We start from the raw sequence: 22,834 nt of genomic DNA on the forward strand, positions 1-22,834 counted from the left end.
GTCTGGGGGGATCCGGTGTGTCACGTCATGAGGCTGTATTCCGGGAGGATCGAGACGCTGGCCGTCGGGGCGGTTACCGGGCGGCATGGTTGAAGGAGACGGTGGTGGGCGAGGTTGGAGGACTCCATACGATAGGCGTTTGGGACTGGGTGGCACGTTTCGATCTGGGTGATACCATTGCTTGGCTGGTTAGAGTGAGTAGTTCGGATACCTTGAATGGACTTATGAGATATGACTGGCTACCTGAACTGAAGAGTTGCAAGATGCCGGATGCCGGATGTTGCCAAGCTTGAAAGCGTCAGATGACACATAGGGCGTAAGCCATGAGAGTGAGACTGGCATGCATGTGTACGATATGTCATGTTGTAACTAGGGAATCATACAACCTACCATTCTTGGCTTGGTTCATGTAAGAGCTTACCAGTTACACTTCTAGCTTTTTAGGCTGCAGAGTTGTGGGATTAAACATGCCAGTTTATACACGCCTGAACGCCGTTCTAATGTAACACCAACGGATTAGGCTTGAGCTTCGACGTTTGGGGGGGGGGGGGGGGGGTTGAGATGAATTTGTCTGTATCTATGTCAGATCGTATAAACAGAAGCTCTCCTTTTTTAGCTATAGGCACAAGGGATGTCTTTTCAAATCTAATGCAAGCCGCTCTCTATCACAGATGAAAAACTAACACTTCGTATTCTTCTTTCCCATTACTACCTTGCCACGTACGCTCCGTGACATACTTAGTCCACCCGTTGTACTTCACCGTCGACGACAGCCACCTTGCGCGTCAGCCACTTGTGCTGGCGCAGCGTGAACAGCGCGTACACCTTGACACACGATACGTAGTAGTGGACGCCGACGACGAGCGGCAGGACCAGCCAGTCCCTCGGCACGCGGCGCATGTGCGGCAGCATCTTGAGCGCTTGCTGGACGTGTTGCCAGATAAGCATGGCGATCGCGATCTTCCACCGCGTCGGGCCGTCGACGAAGACCAGCGCGCCCAGCTTGGCCAGCGTCGAGAGCGGCGCCACCGACCGGAGCACCAGCAGCACCGCCAGGAACGGGTGGCGCCAGACCCAGCCCTCCCAGAGGGCGCGCAGGTCGCTGCGGAAGCTGTTGCGGCTCCAGCGCACGCGCTGCTGGACGAAGCCGGCGAAGTCGGGCTTGAAGGTCGAGTGGACGTGGGCGTCGAGCTGGACCCAGGTGGCGTAGCCGCTGCGCAGCACGAGGCACGTGTAGCGCTTGTCGTCGCCGCTCATGCAGCGCGTGCCCATGAAGGTCTCGTTGAGGAACGGCTCCCGCAGCCCCTGGAGCAGCCGCGTGCGGTAGACGGCGGTGCGGCCCGAGAGGCAGCTGACGGCGCGGCCCCAGCGCGTCGCGGCCGGCACCTCGCCGGCGTAGCGCATGTCGAGGTACATGTCGGCGATGCGCTCCCACACCGTGGCCGCGGCGCCGTCCGTCGGGTACATGTGCTGCCGCGTGCCGACGCCGCCGATGGAGGCGTCGGCGAAGGGCATCTTGACCTTGCGGAGCACGTCGGGCTCCCATATGACGTCGCTGTCGACGAGCGCGACGAGGTCCGTCGAGGCGGCGTCGACACCCGCCGCCAGCGCCGCCCGCTTGCCGGGGACGTCGATCGGCATCACCTCGACGCCGGCGCCGGCGTACTCGCGCGCGACGGCCATGCAGCGCGTGTCGGTGACGTCGATGACGGCGATGATGCGTTCCGGCTTGTTGGCGACCCACGACTCGAGCGCGAGCCGGAACAGCGCCGGGTCCTCGTTGTAGACCGGCGTCACGATCGTCGCCGTGGTGTCGTAGTCGTTCTCGATCGGCCGGTAGAATAGCGCCGAGATGCGTGTGAGGAACCACATCGGGGAGACGGCGATCGAGCCCGGTCTTGTGTTTCGGTGAACGGCTCTCTGGAGGGGGTAGTTAGTTCCAGGAGGACAAATTACAACTATGGGAATAAAAAACGGGTTGGAGGGCGGGATATCTGACTTGCGGGCAGGCAGGCTGGCAGGCACAGTTATTCACGGCTTTTCACAACAAAAGGCACGCAAGCCAACGTGTTCCGCCAAGAGTTCGATTACGATACCCGGTTTCAGGAGTTCCAGTCAAGAGCTATATACATGCGTTTCTGAGGTGATTGTCCTCAGGGTAGGTGTCCTGTATAATGCTGGAATATACATGTTGACGCCCCGTGAGCAGTCAAGGATATACACATAGCCGGCACAATATCACTCACCGCAACCCCCATGTCTTCCTGTCCCCTGCCGCCTAGATGGAATAAGATTATTTTGTTTCTCGCTAGTTGAGATTACTGTGACATTGACAATTCCCGAGCACAACAAGGTTGACAAGGAAAGGGGAAGTTGTCGGAGGTGATTGCAATGACCGAGTTGCTTTCACTAGGCCGAAAGAGGGATAAACGCGGAGAATTTCAGAAACTCTCGCCCGTCGAGGAGAGATGGGAGACACAGGAATGTGGATGAACAAGGCTTTGAGTTGGTGAAGTTGAGATATACATCGTAGTAGAAACAAGGGTTCCACTTTTTATACAACGGACGACCCATGTTCAGGACAGAGCCCAACATCGGCGGCCGTCGCCATCGAGTCAAGAGGCATGGATAATTGAACCTTCTGGGGGTACCTTGTAGAAGCAGCGGTTTGAATTGTTCGTGTACCTGTACAACCAGTCAGTGGCCACTGAAATAGACTTCGACCCCCTGGCACGCTGATGGACTGAAAGTCCGCCTCGGGACCTAATTCCAAGATAGGCGCGGCTGGATCTTGATGGGCAGCTGCATTCTGGAATCGGAGGCAGCCGGATTCCAGTCATGCAAAACAAAAACAGCCAATCCAAGGGATCATTGAGTGGGCAGCATCAGTTGGGTTTGGTAAAATTCAAAGATCCAGACAGACCTTCGTGAGGTGTATGGATTGGTGATGCTGTTATTGTTTTTATGTTGGGCTATAACTTTGAAGTTAATCTCATCGCAACTTTCTCATCTGGAAGTGAAAAAAGTAGTGTGCGTCAACGAGATGCTGTAAAAGCAAGTCGACATTTCCAAGAACTAAACAGTGGTAGACCAAATTCACTTGCACATTCACATCAATAGACGTCTTGTTTCTTTTGGGTAAAAAACGTCACAAGTGTCGTATTCCGGTATAAATACCAACGCCATGGACTAGTCCCTTGATGCAAATCAACAGCCAGACACGGCCTGCTCTAAGATCACTTCTACATGACATTCAGTTCTAATACGCTATTGCCCTCAATGATTTGGCGTGCGATACGACACCGCCTCCGGTCACAGAATAGTCGGCGTCAACTTGCCCACTTCTAACAGCAGCTCCTCCGGCTCCTCGAGCGCGCCACCGCGCCGGCGTACCGCGTCGAGCACGGCGTCGATCTTGTCGGGCGACGGGACGGCCGGGACGCTCGACTCGAGCCTGCGGTTGACCTCGATCGTCGACTCGAGCATCAGGTGGCCCACGCCCAGCCCGCGCGCGAACTGCAGAAACGCCTCCGTGTCCTTGGGCAGGCACGCGCCGCCGTACGGCACGCCGCCGCGGGTGCCGTAGAGAGGGTTCCACATGCCCTCGGCGCTGCGGGACACGGCGGCGCCGACGAGGTGGCCGTCGAGGCCGACCTTGGCGCAGATGGCGTGCACCTCGTTGAAGTAGCTGATCTTGACCGCGTTGTAGACGTTGTTGACGTACTTGATCATCTCGGCCTCGGTCGGCGTGCAGTGGACGACCGCGGCGCCGAACGGCCGGTACAGCTCGTCCATCGTCGCCGCCGTGCGCGCGTCGTTGGCGCCGACGACGGTGATCCACGGCCGCGCGAAGTCCTGTTCGTTGCTGGCGGCGCGCAGGAACTCGGGGTTCATGGCCAGGCCGAACCCCAGGCTGAGCTGCTTGCCAGAGGCGCGCTCGAGGATGGGCGCGATGTGCTTCTCCGTCGTCGTCGGGGGAACGGTGCTGCGCACCACCACCGTCACGAAGTTGTCTGTTGTCGCGAGGCCACGGCCGACGTCGAGCGCGGCGGCTTCGATGTAGTCGAGCACGACGCGGCCGTCAACTGTCGGCGTCAGGACCGCCAGCATCACGATGTCGACGTCGTCCCAGTCGACCTCGGACGCCGTCATGGCCACCAGACCGGCGCTACGGAGCTTCTCGATCGTGGCAGGATCGATGTCGACGAAGCGAACCGCGTGCCCCTTTTCCGCGAAGCCCTTACCGGTTGCTTGGCCGACAACCCCAGAGCCGACGACGACGATGCGAGCCATGACGGTCTTCTATGATACAGCTGAGCAAATACGAATGATCCTAGATCAAGCCAGAAGGTCGATGGGAGTCTTGATGTGTCACGTTTGGGCGAAATCTCACAAACACAGCGCAGAAGCCAGGCGTGCCAGGCCAAGCCGATCCACTTGACCTATGAATCATGCGAGGGAGAACGTCCTCGGGCTTGACAAATTGCATAATGGCGTCGGTCGGTTTCCAAGCGCAACAGACAGGGGAAGGGGGAGGGGGTTAGGTGCAAGGTTCTGTGCCGTATAAGGTATTTAGTACCACCCATGTTTGGAACATGCTATTTAGAGTTGATCCAGAAGTAAGCTAAGTCGACAAAAGAAAACTTAGTAAGGGCCAGGTGATTAATGTCCAAGTTCGTTTGTGTGTATCTCTTGAAAAGCACAGCAGTCTGCCGCTGTTAGATTAGGGATTTCCTGTAGAAGCATCGTAGCCTATCAAGAGGTTGGACTATTCTTATGTGACATCTGGATGAACAAATTTGAACGCCAACTCCCCCCTCCACTTACGTTTACCTCGCCTATCCAGCGCATATAAAACAACGAAAACTTAGTGCGCCCACGACTTGGTCCCGACAATGCCGACAATAATCGTCGCCCCCGTCATCCACCAGCTGGCGATCCCAAAAGCGCTCTGGAGATCATGTTTCAAGACCCCCCAGAGAATCCCAAACAGCATACTCGGGGGGAAGAACGCGAGACCCAGGAGCCACCAAATCTTCTCCCAGTCCCAGTCCTCCTTGTAGTAGATCCCCCACGCCTCGACGATCTCCGTGTGCTGTGGCAAGAGGCGGCCGCACGTCCGCTTTGGAAGCTGTTGCAGGACCAACGTCGAGCCGGCCGGGATGTCATCCGGGTTCGTGAAGTAATCCATCATGAGACGTGGCCCGACGGGAGGCGAGAACTTGGCCGGGATCGGACTGCATCTGTACTCTGTCCCTTGCGGCACTACAAGGGCGGTGGGCGGGAGGCAGTTGCAGGGCTTTGCCAACTCGCAGATGTCTTGGTGGCGCCTGATGTCGATGTATCGAGCACCCCCGTATCCTATCTGGAATTGCAGATTATTAGCAAGAGCCCATATATTCCCGGAGAATTGGAATCGAACCTTCATGAAGTCTATAGAGCCAACAGCTCTCAACGACCAAAAATGCCGAGCTTTCCCTCTGTGCTTCCGATAGCTTTCCAGTAAGTTGCGGAAAAGCTGCTGGTCGTCCACCACGTCGGTGACCAGTTCCTGAATGAGTTCGTTCCCGTGTCTTCCGCGTTCTACGCATGCCAGAAGATAAAGGGTCTCTGTGTCCAACCTGCCTAGTTCGATATCTTCTCGAAACCGACTTTGTCTGACGGGACGAACGGCCTGTGGTTTCTGATCTGCAACATCACCAGATAAAAAGCTGGGAGGCTTTCCAGAAGCACTCGAAGAACTGGCAGATGCCTGTGAGGAGGCGCCGAGGTCTGGCCGGGTCATAGACGAGTTCAAAAAATCTTGAAGTGCCTGCAGCGCCTCTGTCTCATGCTCTACATAGTCGTCATAAAGCCACGTCCCTCGTCTCTAAGCATAATCAGTAAAGACTCTCTGCTATGACGGAACGAGGAATTCGGGACGCAGGAGCTCACATTCTTCCAACGAATCCGCTGATGATTGGGTTGTATACTGGGCTCTATCAGCCCTGTTGTGGCAAGAAGTGCGCGTATTCGTCTGCCGAATACCGCCAAATTTGAACTCAACAGAAGCCCAGAAGCAGCGGAAGAGGTTTCAATCCTCGGATAGCCCTGTTGGCTTGAAGCAATGGAACTTCCATACGTCTCCGACGGCTTCACATCAAGCTGACTAGGAGTATCGTGATGCAAAATCACGACTTCAGGGGTTGAAAGGAGTTGGCCGTCTGTCGGTGTAGTAATCCTGTTCGGTTCCAAGGTGCTTGCCACGATTTCCTGAGAATCCACAACGTCACAGCTGATAGCACTGTGTCCACTCTCCGATCCGGGTTGTGTCGACGCCCCGCCCTCACATTCGGGCAGGCCGGATGTATCTGACGGAACCATGGAGTCCGTGAGGTAGGCTTCTTCCGGCCTGTGACCCGCAGGTAATAACGAGGTCTCGAAAACTTCGCCGGTGCCGTCGTTGTCGCCGCCGGCCCAGGGGGGAAGGAATCTGAATTCGTTTTGAGTCAGAGCAAGGAGCATGTACTGCGGGGTCCGATTGGTCGGTTTGTCAAAGTCTTGTGGGTGGAAGTCTCGTTTGAAGGACTTTAGGAACACCCTAACGCTATCTTGGAACCCGTGAATGCCGAACTGTTCCGGTATCGAGAGACAGGCGATGGCAACCTCCCTGCGCAGATCGGGATACTTGCTAAGTTTTTCCCGCAGATCGGCATCGAAATCGGTGAACATTGGAGAAAATGACGTTGTAATGCGACTCAAACGCTCGAGGAGGGTAGCTGACACGAAGGAACACATGCACTTCTGCACGATGTTGAATTCCTTGTAGATCAGCTCGAAGGGGCGGAAGGTATCGACATAAACGGCTCTGTAGCCGTCGATCCTCGTCAGAAGGCCGCTATTTAAGCGCTTCTCCAGTGCTGCATCAGCGATATAGCCTGTACTTATATTCAAAGTTCCAAGGAAACGCTGCGCCACGTTCTCGAGTTCGCGGAATGCAGCGTCTTCAGGGCGGCCCTTTGACGTCTGTAATAAGCTCTGCAACAGTTCCCATTCCGGAATGCGCAGATCTGCAAATATGGTCTGGCTCATAAGTCGTTCTGACATTTGCGACACTCGCTGCAACATGGCGTATGCGGCATGTCTGATAAGCTCGTTCAACTGATCTCCAGGGTTGTGGCGCTTCCGGTCAAATACGGTGTAAGGGGCGATCTTTTGGATGTCTTGATTATCGGTGACTGCTGCTTGTTCCAAGGCCAGCTCGTTCACAAGGATCCGGAACGCAGAACGGGCTACGTCGTCCAACCGGAAGGTAAAACCAAGTTGCAGACTCTCTTCCGGCAGGGCCTCGACAAAGACAGTCTTGTTGGAGCTCTCGAGCCACTCTTTAAATCCATCGCGCTACGGCTTTCGGTCAGTAAAGATTTTGAATAACTCTGGCGTACAAGAGGGCAAGGGTAAAACCTACGACCACACCCGCACAGCCAAAGATGTTTGCTACAGCTACCAGAGTCCATGCAAGAGGGGCCGAGTCAACCATGACTGGTCTGTTTTCGATGATGAGCATTAAGCGAAGAATACCAACACGGTGACGGACCGGGCAGTAATCAGGGATTTTCCGGTAGGCAGGAACTGGCCCAGCAGTTTGTTTGACGCTGCTTTGCCTTTCCCTCTTTGTCTGGTGGAGGAGATACGGTTGCACTTCATGCTGGGTGTGTGAAAGTAGTGACAGATTGTCTGGACGATGCAAGCCAAGCCAGTAGTCTTCCTCTTCCAGGTTGAGGTCCGCGTCACCGTCAGAAGAGTTCTCGTCAGAAGAGTCCTCGGGGATCTCCTTATCATAGTTTACTAACTCTTCAATACATGTGCAGACATCGTCATGGCCAAAAGCGACACGGCCATCCACGCCGTGCTTTTCAGAGGCGGTCCACCAGCCGATAATACCAGGTGTTAGGGCGACTTCTCTTACTTGCGAGATCAGATTTTCTCCCTCGGAAGGTGGAGTGAGGTCAAGGACGAATCTGATACCCTGAGGGAGCTTGTTGAGAAGATTTCGTTTTCTCTGGATGCGGGATTGGTAGTTCGCGCCGAGCATGTCAGCAAACTTGGACGATCCGGTAGCCAGGAGTTTGTGGGAGGATACGCGGAATTGTACCGAGCTCCACTCATGACCGAAACAATCATTCTTAGGTTCGCCAGCTGATACAAGCGGAAAGTCGACAAAGATCAGGGTATCTCCTTTACAGAGCTCGCTCTCGATATTGTGGAGTTTCCAGTGAGCAGAATACCGCAGAGCAGCGTACCGCCAAGCAAAATACTGCCGAGGAGGAGGAGGAGGAGAATACCACCAAGCATTGTTGCGATCACGACGTGGAGTCCAAGGGCGTTGGTTCCGTGCAAAAAACAGAGAACCTGAAAAATCGAATTCCGCCCTCCATTCAAGGTCAAAGACGTCGTAGTCGGTGCCGAAGACGTAGTCGATGTCGACTCTTTCAAGCTCATTCCGTTTCCGCGAATCATGAACTGACCAGGCATCATGGGCGGGAGATTGATTGTCCGCGTCCATCTCTGGCGATTGCATTGGTTTGGTTTTGATTGCAGCTGTAGCAATGAGAAAAAAGCTGAAGCAATGGCAGGGAAAAGACCGTGGCGGATCTGAAAAGCTGCGCGCCTTTTGATCTATCGATAGTGGCTATTCGATCACCACCGGCGACATCGCAGTGCGATGATGCTGCTTTTAGATATGGAGAGGCGGTAAACACCAGTAGAAAAGATGAAGAGGTATGAAGTGGCCGATTCGGAATGCTATGCCGAAATGATGACTCGAAGATTGCCAGCAAGGTGCTGAAGTGGGCGGATCTGTCAGCTATGTAATGTGTCGTTACGAGTTCCTTGCCTCACAGCTTCGTTTTGCCGAGAGGGGTAAAATGCACGTGATGTCAGATTTGTTGATTCGGCTGATTTGTCCCTGGTTGTCGTTAGGCGTCTGCTTGTCTTGCAATCTCCAATGTTTCTCATGTACCTCCGTCCCGTTGAGCTAGCAGCGAGGGAGGCGATTCTGAGGACGATGGCGGAAATCTCCAACATCCAATTGTTTCCCTCAAGACGCAGCAATCCGAGGCAACTCCTATACCCCCGGGATCTTTGAAGAAGGGACCTTGACAAAGGGCTGGGAATCTTTCGAGGAGTTGCCGCCAGATTTGATTCTCTGGCTTGCAGATGACTTCTGAGCGAGGACAGAGGAAGCAGCTGGCTCGACCATTCGATTCCGAATGTTGCTACTGGGCGATGAAGCTGATATGTGGGCTCCTCGACAGATGCTCGATACGAGGGAGTGATCTCGCCCAGTTTGAGGAACGGGCCAAAACCAGCATCAGTTGCGCGGCATTTTGGCCGACATTTTGGAGATCGATGTGCTTTGACTGGGGTACAGGCAGGATGAGCGACAAGAAGGTGAGACGTTTTTCAGTGGCAATGACGGTGTGATTCGAAGGGACTGGTTGGCTGTCTGGGTCGCACAGCAGACACAGCCGCCTGACACGTTACCTTCCCTTGAATCTATCGGAACGCTGAATCTTGAGCCGATTATACTCATGATCGGCTGCCTGCTGCTTCCAAGAAACCTTTTCAATGGTACACATAACTAGCTAAAACGGTCCCTCATGCACGCCCAATTCAGCCCTTGTTCTCCAGACGAGGAGCCGCCGCAAATTCCGAAGGACCAACCATTGATGTACACTACACGGCGTCTAGTCAGCGGCAGAACGTCCTAGGGGGGGCCGCCTTGCCCTCGAAATCCTTATACCTCCATGATTGCTGAGATGTATGATACTGCACCTCGAAGCGCTTATGGCTCTATCTTAAGCTAGCCAATCCACGAACTACTCACCTCCCAACCTGGCGAAGGTTAATCATGCACCGTCGAAAACACTGTCCGAAGAATCTTCAGTTATTCGAGCTAGGACCAGAATCATCCCGACGATGTTTCGTTTGTCTGAATATGAAGGTTGCATGCCTTGGAAGTTCCTTGGAGTTCAAAATACATTTGGCGGCCGGACAATATGTTGTAGCTGCTACTAATAAAGGCGTCTGAACGTCTAAGCAAGTGGGGACTGGAAGTACTGAACCCTTATCGAGTGATGGCTACAGTCTTTTTATATGGGTTGATCGACTTAAGCATGCATGCCACGTAGGAGTGATACTTGCAAGATCTTTCCTAGCTAGAGTTATTGATTCATTGCTAGTAGCTCTTCAAATGTTAGCTCTTGCGATATTCGTTCCTGCTGATTGCCAAGTCGGTAGTTGATCATGACCAAGAAGACCAATCGCCACAATCAATGACCCCATGGACTACCCACATAACGAATGTCTACCTGTATTCGAAGTCATGATGTATTCATACCGAGTCTGATGTAAGCAAGGTTTCATCCAAGTCGATGAATCACCAGACACCCTTTATGCTTCTCAACGCGGCCTCATCCGCTATGTCACATCCGATCAGGAGCTTTGCAAGCGAGTGGATGCTATTAGCCAGTAGTCCACTCTGACTTTATGTAATCGAGGCCTATCATAAAGAACCCTTCGATGTTGTAAGGAATTTTCAAAGGACTTAACCAAAGCGAGCAAAGGGAGCCATCATGAAGCAAGATGGTTCAGCAGTATGGCAACATTCTCATTTGTCAGCTCGTCTCTAGACTCTAGACCATGCCTTAGTGGCTACACTCAAAACATCTTGGCCACCGGCTACACGGCAGCGTAAGGACTCCACTTGCATCTACGGTCAATGACTAGCGGAGGGGGAAACCTCTAGGGGCCTCGGTCAAGCCGTCCGGGGCGTGGGGCTAGCTAGTTTTTCCATCAGTAACGAAATTGTTCATCCGACGAGATGGCGAGCGGTTCAGGGCACTATGAAAAGATTTCGATGAATGTATACCTGAAACCAAGAGAACACCGATCAAGGGGACAACTGATGGACCTCTTTCACTGGAATAAGACTCATGTTCTCAACGGGAAGACCGACTCTTTAGGCTAATCGTGCTACATCGATGCCTTAGAGCCAGTCGAATTCCGTATTCTTCCACGTAGTTGCTGCCTTCGGCCAGACCGATGGGCGGTGGGTGTCTCCCAAGACTACCTGGTCTACTCGGCGCACCATCCCATGCTTGATTCTTCACTATTGGCAACTCCCATGAGGCCGCCCCAGTGTGCGTACGCGTCCTGGTACAAGTGAATTCATCGCGAGGTTCCGAGGCCTGGTTATTTACCAATGCTTTAAAGACAGTGTACATGGCGGCGCCGTCGAAGCTGGCAGCTCTCACGCAGACAGAGACATCACCCTGCAATGAACAGCATGTCACACGACTTCCCGATCCATCAGTACAAGGCCGGCGGCGGCCACCCCAGCGGCCAGCGCGAGGGCATCCGGGAGAAGCTGGACGAGTCGATCCTGGGCCACCTCGCGCGGCTGTTCAACCGGTACGCCGGCCCGAACAACACGTGGCACCGCGACCAGATCGGCATCTTCATGCAGCACGTGCAGGCCGAGGACCCGAACGGCCTGGCGGGCTACCTTGTCGACAGCGATGAGCTGTCGCTGCCGGAGCTGGTGCAGTACGTGACCTCGCCGTGCGGCAACGTGCTCGAGGTCGCAGCGCCGCAGGATCTGAGCTGGCCGCTGAGCAGCTACTTTATCAGCTCGAGCCACAACACGTACCTCACGGGCAACCAGCTGTCGAGCGACTCGAGCGTCGAGGCGTACCGGGACGTGCTGCTCCGCGGGTGCCGCTGCATCGAGATTGACGTCTGGGACGGCGAGGAACGGTACAAGCCAGGATTCGAGTCGGACACTGCGGCGGCGGTGGATGGCGGCGGCCGGCCCGAGAAGATCAGCCGGAGGGACCGCATGGTGATGAAGGTCGGCCGGTGGGTCATGAACAAGTTCGATCCGGTTGACCCGGAGGGCCGGACCGTCGACGAGAGGCTCTCGGACATCATCCAGGCCGAGCCGCGGGTGCTGCACGGCTTCACGCTCACCAAGGAGGTGCTCTTCCGCGACGTGTGCAAGGTCGTGCGGGACTACGCCTTCGTCACGTCGGACCTGCCGCTCATCGTCAGCCTCGAGGTGCACTGCTCGCCGCTCCAGCAAAGCGCCATGGTCGACATCATGGAGGAGACGTGGGGGGACCACCTCCTTCCGGCGCCCGAGGTCGAGCCCGCGGCGCTGCCGTCGCCGGACCAGCTGCGTAACAAGATCCTCATCAAGGTGAAATACGTCCCCGACGGCGGCGTCGTCGACGACGAGAACAAGAACGGCACGGGAGACGCCACCTCCGGAGGCCCGGGAGACGATGACGGCGTTGACGAGGACGACAACAGCGGTATGCTCGAGGTCGTGACGGAGGACGGAGCCGAGAAGAAGACAAAGCGCGTGCCGCCGCCCAAGATCACGCCGCGGCTGAGCCGACTGGGTGTGCACACGCGCGGCGTGACGTTCCGGTCGCTCGAGGCGCGCGAGGCGTCGATGCCGAACCACGTCTTCTCGCTGTCGGAGCGGGCGGCGTTCGCGGTGCAGCGCAAGATGCCGCGGGCGCTGTTCGCGCACAACCGGGACTTTTTGATGCGGACGTACCTACCCGCACGGCATGCGGCTGGACTCGTCCAACTTCGACCCGGTGCTGTTCTGGCGGGCGGGCGTGCAGGTGGTCGCGCTGAACTGGCAGTCGTGGGACGTCGGGATGGTGCTGAACGAGGGCATGTTTGCGGGCTCGGACGGGTACTTTCTGAAGCCGAGGGGGTATCGTCGGAGGGCCGGCGGCGGCGAAGACGATGACGACGACGACGACGACGACGACGCGAGATTGGATATCCCGAGCAAGACGCTGGACCGGGTGGCCGTCACGGTGCTGGCGGCGCAGAACATCCCGCTGCTGAACCGGGGCGACGACCCGGCCCGGTTCGCGCCGTACGTCAAGGTCGGGCTGCACACGGAGCCGGACGCGCTGGCGGCCATGGTGGGCGAGGACGCGAGCGCGGAGCAGGTCAAGCAGGTCGGGTACCGGGGCCAGACGGGGAAAGGCCGGGGCACCAGCCCGGACTTTGGCGGCGACGAGGTGATTGAGTTCCTCGGCGTCGAGGGCGTCGTGCCGGAGCTGGCGTTCCTGTCGTTCGTCGTCATGAACGACGTCGTCGGGCCGGACGTCATGGCGGCGTGGGCGTGCGTCCGGCTGGACCGGCTGAGGCTCGGGTACCGTTTCGTGAGGTTGTTGGACAGCGAGGGGATGCCGAGCCGGGGCGTCCTGTTGATCAAGACGGAGGTTGCGGAGGCGGTGGCGGCGTGACAGAAGGAGGAGTAGTTGAAGGCGTTGTCGTTGGTGTTGTGGGTGAGTCCTCGAAGGGGCTGAGCTGGAGTGTGCCTCTCTCTCTCCCTCTCTGGGTGTTGATGGTCTCTCCAGACTTGATGTTTGCGAGCAGACTCAGTTTCAGCGATGAGAAGTCTAGTCGAGTGATGGGATAGCTATGAGCAGAGCCTGAGGTGAGGGCAAAACGTGGTCGACAAAGCCCGAATCAGAGGACGCACTCGATATCAGACATCTAACCAAGTACTTCTCCCCCATACGAAGATGGACTCAGCATCCAGTTGAACAACACCACCGACGAAGGCCCCCTGAACAACAGCAATAATAACGGAAGGACGATGCTTCAAAGTTAAAGGAAACTGGAGCTTCTTATTAGTGCGCAGAACCGATGTACTCGCTCGTTTGCCGCAGCTCAATGCTTTTGTGGCCAGACCAAGGCCAATATCTATCCTGTCCCATCCCCCGCCCCTCCCTCCCCTTTCTAACCTTGCCCAAGCTGTGCCGAGTCGCCGATCTGTTTTAACGATACCCCTGTTCCCACCGACCCGTTGCCGCCAGGAGACCCAAGATCAAATGCCAGTTCCTATAGTATGAGAAAGATGGAACCTCGGGAGACGAGTGCTTCCCCAGAGTCTAATAGTCGTCTTCGTCCCCTTCATCGTCGGACTCGCCCTCGTCCGCCATGTTCATGAACATACCGTTCTCGTCGTCTTCTTCATCGTCGTCCTCCTCGTCCTCGTCCTCGTCCTCGTCGACGACGCTTCCCCCGGACTCGCCCTCGGACTCGGACACGATGGGGTTCCGCTTGCGGTGCGTCATGAGTTGCTGGGCCAGCGACATCTTCTTGGGCGGCGCCGCTGCCGCTGGTTCCTCCTCCGAGCTCTCCTCCTCGGACTCCTCTTCCGCATCGGATACCGGGTTTTCGCGCCGGTTGCGGGCGAGCTTTTCCGCGAGGGACAGAGGCTTTTTATTTGTGCCCCCTTCGTCATCGTCATCGTCGTCGAAGTCGCCCGGGCCTTTGGGGATCTCGGCGTTGCCGACGTCTGCACCGCCCTCGTCTTCATCCTCGTCCTCGTCGTCTGAAGGGAGCACTCGGGCACGCCTCCCGGCAGGTCTCGCCGTCTTCGCCCCCTGCGTTTCTTCTCCTTCGTCTTCGTCGTCGTCCGAGAGCACGACGCGGCCGCGGCGGCTGGTGCTCTGTGATGGCCTCTCCTCGACGTCCTCCTCGTCTTCGTCGTCGGATAAGACAACAGGTCCACGTCGGCCTGCGCCGCGCCCCAAGTTTCCGGCCTCTTCATCCTCCTCCCCGGATTCTTCGCCAGAAGAAGACGCGACTTGCCGTGCGCGTCTGCGGCCCGTCTGCGGTCGGCCCTCGCCAGATTCCGGTTCGGGACTCGAGAAGTGAGCCGCGGGGGGCGAGCCGTCGATCAACATGCCGCCGTCTTCGTCTCTCGGAGGAGAAAACCCGCCAAAGTCGGAAGCACCGCCGTCTTCCTCGTCGTCGCTTTCTCCTCGCCGGTCGATCAGCAAGTCGTCGTCATCCTCATCCTCGTTGCCCGACTCTCCATCGATAGTCGCGTCATCGATGCCGTCGCTCTCATACTCGTTCTGGTCGGATGAGTCGTCGGACTCATCGGACCCCTCTGATCCGTCTTCGTCGTTGTTGTTGTTGTCAGAATCGTCCTCGGTGGCGGCGGGTATGTCTCCATCCGCGACGCCGTGCTTCGCCAGCCACACTTCGAAACGGTCTGCGGCATCCCAGCCGAAGCACGTCAGCTGCCAGTAATCGATCTCGCCGAGCCGCGCCACGTCCTCGTCGTCCATAAAGTCCGCATCCTCCTCCCTGATCTCGGCGATCTCCGTCATGGCGGCCTCGTAGACTTCGGCCAGCCCTGCATGCTTCTCCGCAAACACACGATGTTTTTCGACGTCGGGCCAGCAGTAGACGAAATGCAGATCCTCGCCCGAGTGGACGTTCTTCCGCAGCTGCTCAATCTCGTAGTGGTGCACCTTGTCCGAGGCGCACCAACGCAGCCTATGCGGGATGCGTCTGTCGTTGTGCCAGGCGAAGTCGAAGACGTTTTTGAGGTCGGGGAACGCGAGGAACAGCCTCATCTGGCGGGGGTCCAGCTCGGAGGTGTCGAGGGCCAGGTTGACGACGTTCTCGGAGAAGCCCGGGACGCTGATGTTGTGCTCCCACGTCTTCTTCTGGCCGTTGAGGTGGACGACGTCTCTCTGTTTGTGGAAGCGCACTAGGCGGCGCCCCTCGCGGATGGCCAGGGTGTCTGGGAAGGCCTTCAGGGCGAGCCCCCGGCTCTCGCGGTGGACGGCGAGCATGGCGCTCGCGGCGGCGATCTGGTTCTCCAGCGTCGCGCTCTCCCAGATGCTATCCTGCTTCGGCGAGCAGACCATCTGGAAGGAGAGGACGCGCGGGAGGAGGGCGAGGTCCGGGCAGAAGAACTGCCAGATGCGATGGCGCAGCTCGATGGGGAGCCTGCGGAATTCCGGGAAGAAGGCGCGCGGGGCGCGATGGCGGCCCTCGCCCAGGATCGATTCGTCGTCCGAGTCCGAGTCTGACGAGTCGTCCGAGTCGCTGTCGCCCGATTCGGAGGCTTCGACGTCGAGGAAGCCAGTGCCGTTGGCGTTGGCATTCTCGGATCCGGAGTCGCTGCCGGAGGATTCTGAGCCGGAGGCGTCGTTCTGCACGAGGCCGACGCCGTCGTGGCCTGACTCGTCTGATGAGTCGGGCATTTTTTGGGAGGGTCCTCCTCTTCTTTTTCTTCTTTGAGATGAGTCGAGTTTTTGAATGTCGAAAATTGAGGTTGTTGGGCTGAGAACAGATGAAAGGAGCGAGCGAGCGAGTGAGTGAGTGAATGCGAATGAGAATGAGAATGAGACTGAGACTTGGAGTGAGACGCGACTAGCCAATCGCCTGTGCTGAAAATTGATGCGCACTCACGTGGGGCGGTACGTACTGCAACAGGGGCCACTCCGCTCTTTCTCTCCGAGTCATCGAGGAAAGCCCCATAATTTCTTTCACCGAGCGTGGCCCCACTCTCACCGACCTCTCCCACCGAATAATCTGCCAGATAGAGCACAGCTAAGTGCATCCAGGAGAGAAATCATGGAACTTAACACTAGAGATCTTGACTGGACGGATTGAAAAAATGAAAACATCTTGAAATACCCATATCAAGTCAGTAAATATGCAGCCAGGTCCCCCAAGCCAAGAGCAACACCGACTCCTGTGCTAGCCGCCACCAACCACTTACACGTTCCAGCGACTCTACACCTCTTCATCTCCCTCCTTAAATGTTCTACACCTTTAGGAGTCGGTACTTCTACTGAAAACTGTGCTTTCTACCCTTGTGCAATTCAAACCGGCCCTTGCTTGGACTGAGGCGGGTCTCCTGCGCTCCGTAAAGTTTCCCAAGCCCTCGTTCTTCTCCACACTCAAGCGATGGTCCACATCGTGAGATCCATATTGTCAAAATTCGGACTGGCCGTCAGCTCACAGAGACATCACATCTCAACATCCCCGATGGCACAATTGGCTAGCGCGTCAGACTGTTAATCTGGAGGTTGGTGGTTCGAGCCCACCTCGGGGAGATTCAGTGGTTAGATTCCACACCTCAGTTGAGTTATCTTCTTTTGCTTTTTGGCGACATTTGCATGATGCCACGACACAAGAGATGTTATCCCGTCTGGTTTGTTGTCTTTTCTCTCTTCGTTGTTCATAGACATCGTTGGGCTGTCTAGAGGTTCTAGAACGTCTGGTGCGACTTTCTCAGCTTTGAGGTCTTGCATTGAGCGTTGTTTACTTACTTACACCTTTTCTTGCCTTCAAAACTCGCTCTAGTAATTCCCAACCCCCCCTAAGAAAATACTTTGATGTAGAAACAACGTCAGAGTTTACAGCTGTTTAGGCTTGATTTTTGTCCTAACAATCTTAATGCCGGTCGTGAACAGATAGGACCACTTCACTAACCCCAACCACGTCCCGATACTTCCAACAGTTCAGATCGTGCAAGTGGACAGGACACAAACAACAGTGGTAGCAAGACGGTATCAAAGTACAGAACAGGCCAATTCGTACCCAGAACATCACAACCAGCCGAGCGCTGAACCATTCTTGCAACCCATCACAGTTTGGCGCCCCTGCCCACGGCCGCGCCAATCTCCTGCCGCACAGCCAAGTCCGAGATGATCTCCTCGCTGCCGCCCCCGACGATGTTCACCCTCAGGTCCCGGCCGATCTGCTCGACCCGCGCGCCGACCCCGCCGCGCTGGTACGCCGCGCCGCCAAAGACCTGCTGCGCCTCCCTGTTCGCGAGCTCCAGCAGACGCCCGCCGTGGACCTTGGCCAGCGCGATCCTCGACGCCAGCTCGGCGCCCATGCGTCCGCCGTCCGCCCGCTGGGCGTGGTACGCGATCTGCTCGAGCCAGGCCCAGTGCGACTCGACGTAGCGCGCCATCGCGACGAGCTTGTGGCGGATGCTCTGGTGGGCCATCAGGGGCTTGCCGAAAGTCTGGCGGTCCATGGCGTAGGCCCACGCGTCTTCGAGGCAGATCCGGGCCTGCCCGTTCATGAGCACCGCGAGGAGGAAACGCTCTTGGTTGAAGTCTGGGAAGAGGGGTGTCAGTGAGTTAATGAAAGAAAAAAGAAAGAAAAAAAAAGACAAAGAAGAGAAAAACACGCGAGCGTCGAGACAAGACGAGCAGAGCATACTTGTCATGATGTAGCGGAAGCCGGAATTCTCTTGCCCGATGAGGTGGTCCGCGGGTACTTTGACGTTCTCGAGCGTCACCCATGTGCTGTCACCTGCATTCCAGCCGGTGTTCTTGATCTTGCGCCGTGAGATCCCTGCGAGATCGAGGGGGATGACGAGGACGGAGATCCCGCCCGTTCCCTGCTCCCCCGTCCGTACGGCAGTTGTCATATGAGTCGCCCGCAAGGCGCCCGTGATCCATTTCTGTTCAACAGCCAGGCGTCAGATCAACCCCTTCCGTCATGGCGGCCTCGGCTTACCTTGTGACCATTCACGACGTAGTATGCGCCATCCTCCGTCTTGACCGCCGTGGTTCTTAGGTTCGCTAGATCTGATCCACCTGTACGACGTCAGCAATCTGTCAAGAAGGTTCAAGATTGCATTTTTGATTAATCAACCAGTAGGTTCCGTGCAACCGAGACAAAAACTTGTCTGCCCGGTAAAGATCCCTGGGAGCCAACGTTTCTTTTGCTCATCGGTGCCGTGGTGGATGACCGGAGGAACCCCGATGGTCGTGCCACCGGAGAGGCCCGCCGACACGCCGGCGGCCCATATCTTGCTCAGCTCATAGCCCAAGACAAGGGAGTGGAAGGTGTCCCATTCTGAGGATAGAATCGACGTTAGCAGAAAACATTCCCCAGCCAATAACAGGAAAGAAAAAAAAGAAAAAGAAAAGGAGTTACCCTCGATGGAAACCCCGCCCGGCAAGGGCACACCTCCCCGGTACTCGCCCGGCAGCTCAGGAAACGCCAGGCCCGCCCGGGCGTACCGGAGCCGGGCCTCGTCCGGCACGTGCCCGTTTTCCTCCCACTCCTGGATGTTCGGCGCGATGTGCTCGTCGACGTATCGTCGAACGTGATCGCGCACCCGTCGATGGGATTCCTTGTAATACGGCGAGGCCAGGGCGTTGTACCAGGACGGTTCCGCAAATGGAGCGCGGTTGCCAAACGGCTCCGCGACGGCCTTGTCGGAAGGCATTTCTTTTTTGTATCTTAGTGATTTACTCAAAGGGGGGGGGGGGGGGGGGGGGGGGGGGTAAGGGGAAGGGGAACCGATGCTTGTGGTATTGACAGGGTCGAGGAATCGCGGTTCACGACCCCCCTTCGATTCGTGATGATCTTGTGGCACACGTATGTGTACGATCCGGGCCGAGGTTGAGGGCGACATGTGCCCCGCGCGCAGCGAACGATGGCGAATCAAACTTGTTTCCAAGCTGACCGCAGCCTGGTAGTCCCGAAAGCGAGCAGGCAGACAGTCCAGTCCTGCATCGGTGTTCGACGTATCAGCGTGCTCTATGCGTGTAGTCGTACCTTTGTTAGGAGAAAGATGACCGTCTCACTCTGTTTGGATGGGCCCCCGACATCTTGACTGCGTGATGCGGTTACACGCCCTACGACACGAAGGTTTGTCTGCTTGCACATCCCAACTATGCGCTTATCCTTATCTCTATCCCCAACCAAGTCATGACAAAGACGATCACCGAGCGTGATCCTAGTCTCCAGTCTTCGCATCACCTCTATACTCGCAATCAGAACAACATCTTGTTCTTCAAGTCTGATACGCGCGTTTCCACGGGCCCTGCCGTGGTCAATGGGCCGCCCAGTTTGCGTATCCGTCAATGCTCGCTCTTATTAACGGAAAAGGAAATTCCGTCGCCGCAAGTCGCGGGGGAGCCCTTCGACTATGCTCGAGTCAGTCTTACTGGCGAGGGAGTGTCTAGTAGGCAGTGCGCTCAACGGCAACAACCTTAAAAGTTGTTGGCCTTGGCCCCGGCTGGCTTCATCGCACCAAGACTTTGCGACCTGCCATGGGTTTGGCGCCTAAAGTAGCCGTCATGCGCGACACTTCATTCCCTGCAGTTGCATAGCGGGAGACGAAGCTGAAGAAACGAGGAATAGACACGAGCTATCCTGTACTTGAAAGAGGGCCTTTTAGAGTTACAGTGGCTTAGTCTGACTTGCATACCAAGAGAACTCGGAGCTGCAGCTTACTGGTCAAAGGGACACCGACTGACTGATTGAAAATGCTACCCGCAGGAGGAGAACGATCGTACCAGTCCCAGCAACGGATGCAGGAAAACCATCACGGCTTCCGCGGTTCCCTTCCATTCTGATTGGCCTTGATATTTCCCCGTTTTTAAACTTTCGACAATGCTGTAAGCACTGACATCACAGCAGAGGGAATCGAACCTTGGCCAGGTCCTGCCACCCATAATCGTCCTTTTCGATGCCGTGTCGAGAACCTCGCTTAACTCATGAGACGGACCCGTGAGAGACGCCACGCCTTCACACCGTCGTGTGGCTGAGGTTGTGTTGTACATCTCTATCTCGCCCACCTACTTTTGCATAGGTAGGTTGCTAGATGGATTAAGGTTCCCGTTACTCTCTACATCACCGTACCTCCCAACGATTGGTACAGACGTAGAGTTCTTCGGCGGAAACTTCCCTCATGCCTTGTGTTGAACTCTGCTGATGTTGGGTAGAGCCAGCCTATCCGGCGCGACGTTTCAGAACGTGCGGCCATGCGCTCCCCCTCCTCTCCCTTTGGGAGCCACACTCGTATTGGTTCTAGAGCCTTTCTAGTGCCATGGTCTCGGTGTCTTCTGTTCTCTCCGGTCGATCATTCACTCCTCTATCTCTGACGATCCGCTCGACTGTTCACAAGACTCAACCCCGCCTGTGTTGATGGATCGTCCTCCTCAGACATCCAAGACATGTCTAAAGGCATGCACGGCATGACGCCGGAGGAGCAGGCGGTCTTTAGAGCCGCGAACCGCTCCGGCGAGGTCTACACGATCCACGGCGTCTTTTTCGGCCTAGCGATCCTTTCGGTTTGTGCGCGGCTCGGCGCCGCCAGGCACTCGGGGCGGAAGATCGGCCTGGACGACTGGCTTGCCGTGGCCTCGTTGGTGAGTAGTGACTGTCCTTGGCTTACCATCGTGAACCTTCTTCATATGCTTCCTCTCACACTTTGTGTCCTTGACGATGGCGTGTTTCTTCCGGACCTCAATCGACTCACTGACTGGCGCAGATCTTCATCGTCGGGGTGTTCACGGGCACCATGTTCTGGCTCAAGTTCGGGCTGGGCAGGCATGAGGCCGTCGTCCAAGAGGAGGACCCCTTGAACATCATGCATTTTTATCAAACCATCTACGCAAACGAGATCCTGTACCCGATGGGACTGGCGAGCGCGCGGCTTTCTCTCGTGGTCTTGTACCAACGCATCTTTGGGCTCTTCAGCGCGCGGTACTATCTGCACGGCCTCCTGGCCTTCATTGGGGCGTGGGCGATTTATGCTGTGAGTCCGCTCCGCCCGTCTCCCCTTGACATGATTCTGCGTTTTCCCCTCAGAGAGGGTGTGTGTTTCTTTCACAAGAACTCATTCCCCATGAAATGCCTTGCGGGCCACGGGCGGCAAGCGACATTTTGTAGGATGCCACAGGCCCGATGCTGACCTTCATCGCCTATACTAGACTATACCGACGATTGTTGCGTGCACCCCCGTGCAGAACTTCTGGACGACGCACAAGAACTGCATTGAGCTCTCTAACCTCTACATCAGCATCGCAGTCGGGAGCATTGTGACCGATTTTGTGCTGATCATCATCCCGATACCATACGTGATGAGGCTGACGATGTCCCCGATTAAGAAAGGTCTTCTCATCTCGTCGTTTGTGTTTGGAGGCTTGTAAGTGCTGTTTGCTCACCCATCCACATCGACAAGAGAGAAGCGAGGAGTCCCCCCCGCCGTCAGTCAAGTACCAAAGACCAAGGCTCACTCTTGCTGTTGATGCATAGCAACTGTTTCATAACAATCATTCGACTGATCAAGGTGTCGACGTTTGATTACGGCGATCCCACTTGGGGAACCGTGGATCTGATGATCTGGACGGGTCTGGAGGCCTACTGGTAAGGCGGCCCTCGAGTTGTTCAAAAACAAAACTTCAAAAAAGAGAATCCCAAAGACCACCTGAACTAACTTGAGCAGTGCCGTCATCTGCTGCTGCCTACCGACTCTGAGGCCCTTGCTCCACATGTATCGCTGTGGAAGCAACTTCAAGGACAGCGAACGCAACCCCGGAGAGATGAGCCACCCCGTGTATCTGAAGATGCCGCCCAAGGTGGCCTCCCGCTCGTCTGAGGAGGCCCTCGAGGAGTACAACTTCGTCAAAATGAGCCTGGCCGATCTTCAACAGTACAGCAGGCGCATGACCCTACAAGCTATCCCTACCCTACCGAACCTCCCTACCCTCAATACGATCAATACCCTTTCTGAGCACCCTACTACTGTGGTCGACAGTCAACCGTAAAGCCAGCCCCGTTTCTTGTTGCTAGAGATACCAATATAGCTAGTGTTTAATATAGACTATAAGAGGTTAGAACTTTTGATCGGTTTATCCAACAAGACTGGAATACAGGACGAGGCTGTGTCTCGGGAGAACAGGCTAGAAGGGAACGGCAAGTCTCTAGCGATTAGCACGTATTCTGATATCTGATGTCGTTGAAAGAATTTGTTTTGCATGGTTCATTCCTCCATCCGCATCATTTTCTCAACGGCGCCATCCTGTTGTAACTACCTAGCTTCCTGTTACTTGACTTTTGCAGACAGGCTCAAGGCAGACATTGTTTATGGCAGGGAAACCGATGATTTAAAAAGAGTTTTGTTAGATTTTTGAAGCATTTATACCCCGAGTAACGTAAGGAGCAATGGTTCTACTACGGACAAGACCTA

The 22,834-nt window shown here is 56.0% G+C and overlaps 8 protein-coding genes across 8 annotated transcripts; 2 read left to right on the plus strand and 6 right to left on the minus strand.

Annotated features, from left to right (window-relative positions):
- Positions 1–738: 738 nt before the first annotated feature.
- On the minus strand, positions 739–1,872 carry CH63R_13154 (glycosyltransferase family 2; the record flags this gene model as incomplete). Its single annotated transcript, XM_018308128.1, has 1 exon — positions 739–1,872. One exon carries the CDS (start codon positions 1,870–1,872, stop codon positions 739–741), a length of 1,134 nt encoding a protein of 377 aa, XP_018152545.1.
- Positions 1,873–3,312: 1,440 nt separating this feature from the next.
- Positions 3,313–4,293, minus strand: CH63R_13155 (Udp-glucose 6-dehydrogenase; the record flags this gene model as incomplete). Its single annotated transcript, XM_018308129.1, has 1 exon — positions 3,313–4,293. The coding sequence occupies one exon, from the start codon at positions 4,291–4,293 to the stop codon at positions 3,313–3,315; it is 981 nt and encodes a 326-aa protein (XP_018152546.1).
- Positions 4,294–4,867: 574 nt separating this feature from the next.
- CH63R_13156 (uncharacterized protein) lies at positions 4,868–5,428 on the minus strand (the record flags this gene model as incomplete). Its single annotated transcript, XM_018308130.1, has 1 exon — positions 4,868–5,428. The coding sequence occupies one exon, from the start codon at positions 5,426–5,428 to the stop codon at positions 4,868–4,870; it is 561 nt and encodes a 186-aa protein (XP_018152547.1).
- Positions 5,429–5,835: 407 nt separating this feature from the next.
- CH63R_13157 (uncharacterized protein) lies at positions 5,836–8,560 on the minus strand (the record flags this gene model as incomplete). The annotated part of the gene is made up of 2 exons (XM_018308131.1): positions 5,836–7,380; positions 7,448–8,560. The coding sequence occupies 2 exons, from the start codon at positions 8,558–8,560 to the stop codon at positions 5,836–5,838; spliced, it is 2,658 nt and encodes an 885-aa protein (XP_018152548.1).
- Positions 8,561–11,320: 2,760 nt separating this feature from the next.
- CH63R_13158 (Phosphoinositide phospholipase C) lies at positions 11,321–12,808 on the plus strand (the record flags this gene model as incomplete). The annotated part of the gene is made up of 1 exon (XM_018308132.1): positions 11,321–12,808. One exon carries the CDS (start codon positions 11,321–11,323, stop codon positions 12,806–12,808), a length of 1,488 nt encoding a protein of 495 aa, XP_018152549.1.
- A 1,159-nt stretch (positions 12,809–13,967) lies between these two features.
- Positions 13,968–16,085, minus strand: CH63R_13159 (uncharacterized protein; the record flags this gene model as incomplete). The annotated part of the gene is made up of 1 exon (XM_018308133.1): positions 13,968–16,085. One exon carries the CDS (start codon positions 16,083–16,085, stop codon positions 13,968–13,970), a length of 2,118 nt encoding a protein of 705 aa, XP_018152550.1.
- A 1,391-nt stretch (positions 16,086–17,476) lies between these two features.
- Positions 17,477–19,270, minus strand: CH63R_13160 (Acyl-CoA dehydrogenase domain-containing protein; the record flags this gene model as incomplete). The annotated part of the gene is made up of 5 exons (XM_018308134.1): positions 17,477–17,958; positions 18,064–18,307; positions 18,364–18,443; positions 18,502–18,705; positions 18,787–19,270. The coding sequence occupies 5 exons, from the start codon at positions 19,268–19,270 to the stop codon at positions 17,477–17,479; spliced, it is 1,494 nt and encodes a 497-aa protein (XP_018152551.1).
- Positions 19,271–20,816: 1,546 nt separating this feature from the next.
- Positions 20,817–22,412, plus strand: CH63R_13161 (Integral membrane protein; the record flags this gene model as incomplete). Its single annotated transcript, XM_018308135.1, has 5 exons — positions 20,817–21,011; positions 21,134–21,400; positions 21,576–21,790; positions 21,901–22,011; positions 22,091–22,412. 5 exons carry the CDS (start codon positions 20,817–20,819, stop codon positions 22,410–22,412), a joined length of 1,110 nt encoding a protein of 369 aa, XP_018152552.1.
- Between the last annotated feature and the right edge of the window lie 422 nt (positions 22,413–22,834).

Source organism: Colletotrichum higginsianum, chromosome 9 (genome assembly GCF_001672515.1).
Source record: "Colletotrichum higginsianum IMI 349063 chromosome 9, whole genome shotgun sequence".
Classification (NCBI taxonomy): domain Eukaryota; kingdom Fungi; phylum Ascomycota; class Sordariomycetes; order Glomerellales; family Glomerellaceae; genus Colletotrichum; species Colletotrichum higginsianum.